The 7,934-nt window shown below is 33.1% G+C and overlaps 2 protein-coding genes across 2 annotated transcripts; both read right to left on the minus strand.

Moving 5' to 3' along the window:
- Window positions 1-2,185: 2,185 nt before the first annotated feature.
- LOC120212707 lies at window positions 2,186-2,975 on the minus strand. The gene has a single exon (XM_039210928.1). The coding sequence runs from the start codon at window positions 2,889-2,891 to the stop codon at window positions 2,499-2,501; it is 393 nt and encodes a 130-aa protein (XP_039066859.1). The 5' UTR covers window positions 2,892-2,975; the 3' UTR covers window positions 2,186-2,498.
- A 2,106-nt stretch (window positions 2,976-5,081) lies between these two features.
- Window positions 5,082-6,884, minus strand: LOC120212708 (pirin-like protein 2). Its single transcript, XM_039210929.1, has 7 exons — window positions 6,772-6,884; window positions 6,646-6,695; window positions 6,518-6,556; window positions 6,390-6,418; window positions 6,239-6,301; window positions 6,046-6,149; window positions 5,082-5,608 (listed from the first exon to the last, which is right to left on the minus strand). The coding sequence occupies exons 1-7, from the start codon at window positions 6,882-6,884 to the stop codon at window positions 5,122-5,124; spliced, it is 885 nt and encodes a 294-aa protein (XP_039066860.1). The 3' UTR covers window positions 5,082-5,121.
- Window positions 6,885-7,934: the final 1,050 nt, after the last annotated feature.

The raw sequence follows: 7,934 nt of genomic DNA on the forward strand, positions 1-7,934 counted from the left end.
CCAACCAATACACGGCTGATGTAAAACCCATGACTACCATGACGCACTAGAGGTTCTGTCAAACTCGATTTTGAGCTACGTGTAGTGTCATTGTCCAGCATGGATCCATGAATCCGCATCGACTATGTACTAAAATTTCAATGGAGATATAAGTGTTCACACCATCTTTCTATCAGGTTATTTTTGGATAGAAGAGGACAGTACCTTACAAGGTAGTGGACATAATCGCATGAAGGCAGTTCCAATGATTGAGGAGCAGATATAGACATCCCGGAGACTGTTTTGTCAAGCACATATAGAGTAGCAGCTGCCAAGTTTATTTCAGTGCTCACAAGCATGACAACCGTTTAGAATACTAAAATGAAGAAAAAAGACCCTGCCTTATGGATTTATAGACACACCATGGACGGTCAAAATTGTTTATCAAGGTCCATGGATTCCACATTCTCCTTTAGGTTCATATCAAGACTTGGAATTGTCCTAAATTCCATTGAAACTAGAGTAGATAGATTTCCTCCAAACAGAAATAAGAGATTATCAAGCTGGCTTTGCACAATTCCTAGGAATTACTATCTCGTGGATAAACAAATACGATTTTTCTGACGAGAAACCTAATGGCATTCTTTAAGATTAGTAATATTTACATCCAATGTATTGAAAAAGATGAACAAAGTTGCCAACAATTGCATTTAATAATAATAAGAAAATATTATTAATATAAAATAGTGTTATCAACTAAGCTCAGGGGGTGTCATATGTTCACTAGTTAGCAAAACTAAAAAAATATCACTGCCAAACTCCTTGAAAGAATATACTCAGAATCTCAAATATCAGAAACTCAAAGTCACCTATAAATAAGCACCCAAGCTATTAACAATCACTTTTTGTGTTAACATTTACCATGTTAAAAAGGGAAATAATAGGTATGGAAAATATGGTTCAACTCCCTAAAAAGGTTGATTACAATATCACCTGCTAGAAAGACTTGGTTCCGAGATCTTTGAAGATTTGAGTCCTATTAAAATCTTCTACAATTATATGATCAATACTAAAAGCACAATTCCCTTCTCTTGTCTCTTTCTAAAAAAATCGTATATCAATACTATTCTTAATACTTCAAATTTAGCTGGCATTACGAGTGAAATAACACCATTACTTAAAAATTAATATGAAATAGTAATAAAAGTATGCAAGAACAAATAGTTATGTTTTCTTTTTCTCCCCCCCCCCACACACCCCCTTAATTTATTTATTTCAAAACTACTCACTAACAGATCAAGTAACTTCATCTCTTTTTCTTTTGCACCCACATAGAAAATGTGGATGTGTCAAAATCTAGCAAAAACTTAATTACTTCTCAATCTAGTAGAAGGGCTGGAAACTAGACTCAGCATTTTGAGTTGCAATGGGTCATAAACATTTTATTAACATGTTCAGCATAGGATGCTCAAGCAAGTTTTAAGTCAAACATTTAGCAAGTAAACATACCTCTGTTCAGAACTGAATTACTTGGACACTTAGTTCAGTAGTAAGTTATGGAGCATGTTGCACCTGAAAATTGCTCAATAGTATGTATATATACCCCTATTCAAAGATGAATTCAATAAGATTTACTCAGACATTTAGATGAATTCAATAGTGTGATCAGTTATCATTTTTAGATGAATCCTACAAGCTTTATTTGCACATTTAGTTCAGTGGTAAATTATGGGCAAGTTTCATCAAATATTAAGCTGAATAGCATGTTCATGTATCTCTTTTAAAAAATGAATTCCATAAGCTCTACTTGAACATTTAATTCTAAAATAACTTATTCAGCAAATTTCACCTGAAAATTCAGACCAATAGTATGTTCAGATATCTCTATTCAAAAATGAATAATGCGCTTAACTCAGACATTTAGTTTCACGACAAATTATTAAGAAAGTTCAACCCAAACATTTAGGTCAACAATATGTACAAATACCCGTATTCAAAGATGAATTCTGCGAGCTTAACTAAGCCATGTAGTTCAATGATAACATTTAAAGCAAGTTTCACCCGAGCATCTAGCTCAACAGTATGTTCATATAAACCTATTCAAAGAAGAATTCTACAAGCTTTTCTCAGATATTCAAATATTTAATTAAAATAAAAAATGGAGCAAGTTTCACCCGAACATATAGCTCAATAGTATATTCATATATCTCCTCAAAGATGAATTCTACAAGCTTTACTTGCAGGTTGAGTTCAATAATGAATACATATATGAAACATAAATAAAAAAAAATGTTAAAACTTACAACAGTTCAGTTCTTTTGAAAATTGCTACAAGCAATATGCCAATATTATTTAAAATGCCAATATGATCGAAAAGAAGATATCAAAGTTAGGGTTTTACAAGCACCAGATTTGGATCACGCTAGATTTTATTCAGAAGTCTAATCTCTGCAAATAAAAGGACCCAAAAATTCTTTTACTACAGAAATTAGGGCAAAAATCATTGAGCAGTGAAAAGACTAACCCTGTCTAGGTCCGATTTCGCTCAATCTCTCGGCGCCGTCGATATCAACCCCAACGCGGCGTAACGAATCAAAGACCGGCAAAACCAATCTACGGCGGTCAAATGGTCTAGAGATCTCTTCATCGACGTCGATGGCGATGTTTCGGATGCCGATTTCCTTCAAGCGGAAGCCGAGTTTCTCGCCGACTCTGGAGGCGACTTTGGCGTCCCAGAAGCGGCGGGAGCGGGGGAATTGGTCGAGCTTGGATCGGTATTGGATGAGGAATTCTTGCTCCGTGGAGGAGGCCATGGCGACGATGTAGGAGGTCCCCGGCTGAGTCACGTGAGCCTTGATGCTTCGGCAGGAGAGAACCAAGCGAAGCACGTGCTGACTCTGAGTTGCAGACATTTTTGGCTTTCTCTTTCAGCAATGTTTCGACTTCGAGATGTCCCCCGATGAGTTTCATACTTAGGGAGATCAAAAATAGTTATCGGATCGGGTCAATACTCAATGCAGTAAAATTTGATGACAAACACAAAATTAATTTTAAATTCAAGGACATGCTAAACTATTTACACTTTATCGCACATTCGTGGTATGGATATATTTATGTCAAATTTTTTATTAATCTATAGTAAGTATTGTTGGATAATACAAATAATTAAATAAAAATTGAATATTTAAAAAATTATTTTATATTTGAAAAATATTGAAGAGTGGTTGAGATTTTATCAAGGGTGTGCAAATTCGGGTACCCAGAACATGCGAATTGGTGATTTCTCGGTTCATGTCCCGACCCAGATGTTGTGGGTATTTGGTAATCGGGTATCCGGTACTCGTTTTTTTTCATTTTCAAATTATTAATTTAAAAAAATATACACAAATTTCAATGTTCGAAACTTCGAATTACGTACTCCAATATCCTAACATAAAATTTAAAAGTTCGAAATACAAAATCTAATAATCCATAATATAAATAATTAATTATATATATAATAAAAGCTAACTGGGTACTAGGGTAACTGGGTACCCGAAAAAACACAATTTTGTGACCCGGGCCTGATCGGTCAGGTAAATTTTTTTAGAAAATTATCTGATTTTTTAATGTTCGGATCGACCGGTCGGGTCAACCTGATCGGGTATTTTTGCACACCTATAGATTTTATGATAACTTCTATTTATTATTGATTTACTTTTTTTATAAATATCAAACTATAATTTACTATTTCATACACCAATTCCTTGTTTTTTCTATAATTAGTTTCTTCTTTATCTTCAAAAAAAAATAGCAATGTCAAACGAGTTTCATTTTCTTATTTCGAAGGTACGAAATATGGAAAATTGTGTTAACCTTGGGGTAACGTTCACTTTCAGAATTATACCAATTCGGGTAAAATTACTTCTAAGGCAATGATTACACGACACATAATTATACCGTCTTCATTTATTTATTTATTTATTTATTATTTATGTTAGTTAATATTAACATTTCCATTTTACAGCTGTACATTTTTCTCACAATTAGAAGCAATTCCATGTTACTGTTAAAACGCGACAACACTAAAAGAGAACCAATCGAAAACTTCTCTAAGTTTAATTTGTGGAGACTAGGACAATTTTTTTTTCTTTTCGTATTTGATCTTATGTTCATTTCTTTTGAAGGAAATAAAAAAAGAAATGCTGCATTTGTCAGCAAAGTCAGCTATGAAGATTAAATCATCACATGTATATGATATGCAGAAGAGCGGTTATATGAGCTGGTAGTAGGTAGGACTCACGCACTACACCTAAAAAGAAGAGAAGTGTTGAAGGGTTATGATATTTCAAACTTCAAAAGTTAATCTTTGATTAGTAAATACAAACGATTCATTTTCTTAATGTTCATAGAAACACATAAATTATATCATTGGTATGAAACATGAAAATTTATAGACGGTTGATTGAGAAATAGTATGATAGAGTGAGAGTGCATGTCTAGGATTCGTTTTAAAAAAAACTTAACCTCTTCAAATACATTTAAATATCTATTTGAGGGATGATAATGCTAATTTATGGTCCATTCCCAACTTTCAAGTTTTAGTTTAATGGGATCATGACCAAAATCAGTCCCTCCCTTCCCTTGGACCTCTTAGTGGATCTTGAAGTTGGATTGTGGATTATATAAATGAAAAAAAAAAGTCAACTGTGGGTGCAACAGATAAGATTAAAAATCAAATTCAGCAAATATGAGAAGAAATAAAACCCTACCATATGATCCAGCACCATAAGAAATAATACCAAAAGGACCATGAAAAATAAAACTAGGAAAAGATCATAAAGGTTTTGTTGAAAATATACTTAAAACTAAAGATAAGGCATTCCCATCAAAACATCATGATGACTTTGTGTTAAACTACATTATATAATCTCCAGCTGCACTTTGAATCTTCTATAAGCTTTTGCTCTAATGAGTAGGAAATCTTTCCTTTTCACCTCTCCTATCTCATAGATAAGATGATCATAAAAATTCTAGAAGAGATAAAAATGTATTATTGATAAAAAAATATAAAAAAATATTTATAATTTATAATAATTTAAAATTTTAAAGTAGACTCTGCTGGATTCATTCAATCCTTATTGATAATGGCATTTGCATCATTCAATGTGATCTCCAGTACTTTGCCATTTCAAACCCATTTTGGCTATAGTGATAGTCCTTTATGGTTTGATCAATCTCAGCTTGTGTGTTCATCACAAAGGGACCATATTGAACCACCGGTTCGTTCAATGGCTGCCCTGCAATCAGCACAAACCTTAATGTCTTTGACGATGACCTGTTCCACACGCTAACGCCGTCTCCCGGACCGAAAACCGCCACATGGTTGGCGGATATGGGTGACTTGTTTTGGTACCCGAACACGCCTTCGCCTTCGATTATGTATACAAATGCATTCCATGATTCCGGGATGTGTTGGTGAACTTCTGACCTCGGCATTAATGTGAAGTCGAGGTACATGGTCGGAGTTCGAGTGTAGACCGGAGATTGGACTCCCATCGATTCTCCGGCTATGACTCGAACTTGTACTCCGTCTTGTTCTGCACTTGGAATGTCCTCACTTAAAAGCTCCTGATACCTTGGTTCAATCCTGCAATGATATATCCAGTTTAAGAGCTAGACTTGCTTGACTTGTAGTGCATTATTGGAAAAGATATGGGATTCTGGCAAACAGGAAATGTTCTAGAAGATGTCACGACTTTTGCAGATAAAACAAGCCAAGAATAGTACATTTTTTCCCAGAAGAAAACAAAACAACTCATATTTGTTGTCAATTGTGTTTGGCCACAGATTATTTGATTTATTAGCCAAAAATAATTTGACATAAAGTATGACCAAAAGTTTCCCGAGTCAAATGCCAATATGTTGCTTTAAATTGGACATAGAATCAAGGACACATAATTTACTAGGAAGGTAAATTTCCGAAAATATATAAACAAAATTATAATAATAATTTAAAATTTTCAAACAACTATACGTATTCACATAATCCCAATTTTATTTTGAATTAAAACTCCGTTTTCTTACATTTTTTCTTGGGAGGAGAGATTGATCCAAAGCTGCAGGCCCTTATGAACACCTTCACCAGCAGGCATTTCAGAGTGGATTATCCCTCTTCCTGCTGTCATCCACTGCTTAATCCAAAGCCGCAAAAATAGATTCTTTAAGAAAAACCCAGAAATTTGAGCAGAATTATCATTTAAACTGACAAAATATTCACCTGCACATCACCAGTATGAATTGTACCCTTATGCCCTGCAAAATCTTGATGAGTGATGCCTCCCTGAAAATCAATAAAAAAAAGACCCCAGTTCTCTCAATGATCAAATTGTCTGCTGTTTTTGCAGAAATTAATGAAACGAGAATTTTACCTGTAACATGTATGTAACAGTTTCAAACCCTGTAAAAAAACACAACATTTACATCAGAAGAATATAATTCAAAACCACTAAAAAGAGAGCCTTTTTTTCAACACATTTATAGCAAGAAATTCAAGAACCTCTGTGAGGATGATCAGGAAATCCAGCTGGTGGAGACACTGCAAAATTCATTGGCAAAAGAATCAGAAAATATGTTATCGTCCCGTATTAAAATTTTAAAAATTAAACTCTTGTGTGCAACACAAACCTGTAAAATCATCCATCATGAGAAATGGATCCAAAGACTTCAACTCACTCCTGAAACAGAAAACAAATAATCAAAAAAAAATAAAAATTGAGAAACAAAGGCAGAGAAAACAAGAACTGGACAAACCTTCCAATGCATCGGCGAACAACAGCACCGTCGCCCTCGCGTTGATGCTTGGCGAGAACCTTCTGGGTGACCAATCTGGGTTGGTTGAAACAGGTTTGGTCGGTTGCAGACATGGTTTCTTTTATTTTCTAACAATGTTTTTCCTTTGTTGTCTGTAATCAATGAATTTGAAACTTTGTTTTTCTGGTTTATTGAGGTTTGGGTGTGGATGATGATGGGGGTTTATATACAAGTACCGAACCTTGGGGGTGATCGAGACTGCAAAATTAAATTTTAAAAAATAGATAAATAGGAGAGAGGGTTGGTCATCATAAAAAAAAGATAAACAGAAGGGAGGGTTGACATCATAAACAAAGAAACCAATTATTTCCTTTCCACCCATCATCATCATGATGTCAAGCTTTTGTCATCATATCATTCCTTTTTCTTTTTACATTTATTCAAAAAATAATTATAATACAATATAAATTTTTTAGAGAAATAATGTTCTCGTCTAAAAATATTAATGAAATAAAAGACAACCTTTTCTTCAGGGATGTATGACATTTAATGAGGTTTTAATTTTTTATTCAATTATTAGACGACGAATTTTTATAAAATATACTTTTTTATAACTCATTAAAAGAATTTTTACGAGTTTTCTAAGATTACTATAATAAATGCTATAAATCTTAAAATATTTTTCTTATATTGTTTATTTTCATATTTTTAGACAGAAATATTATTTTTCTAAAAAAGCCAACAAATCGTAATAGTATTTAATGGGAACATTACAAACATTATATGAACATGTTAGAAATATACTAATTCAATGATATGTTTTTATTATTATCATTAATTTCTGAATTTTCAAATTAAAAAATATAAAATTTTATTCATACATCATGATATCACAAAAATGTTGACATAAATGATTAATGTGTCAATAGTATATATAAATAGAATAAAGTATATATAAATAGTATCTGATTATAGGATATTCAGTGATAGATGTACATGGAGGTCAGGTTGTGCACGTACTCACCCTGAAATCTTAAATTTGTTGTATTAGTTATTAATTTTATTGATGGTGTTTATCCTGAAATTTTATTTGTACCTACCTCAGATTAAAAATATTTCTGAATCCACCACTGAAAATATCACTTTGGTAAGTTCTCTGACTA

The sequence above is a fragment of the Hibiscus syriacus genome, unplaced genomic scaffold (genome assembly GCF_006381635.1).
Source record: "Hibiscus syriacus cultivar Baekdansim isolate YM2019G1 unplaced genomic scaffold, ASM638163v2 tig00110015_pilon, whole genome shotgun sequence".
NCBI lineage: Eukaryota > Viridiplantae > Streptophyta > Magnoliopsida > Malvales > Malvaceae > Hibiscus > Hibiscus syriacus.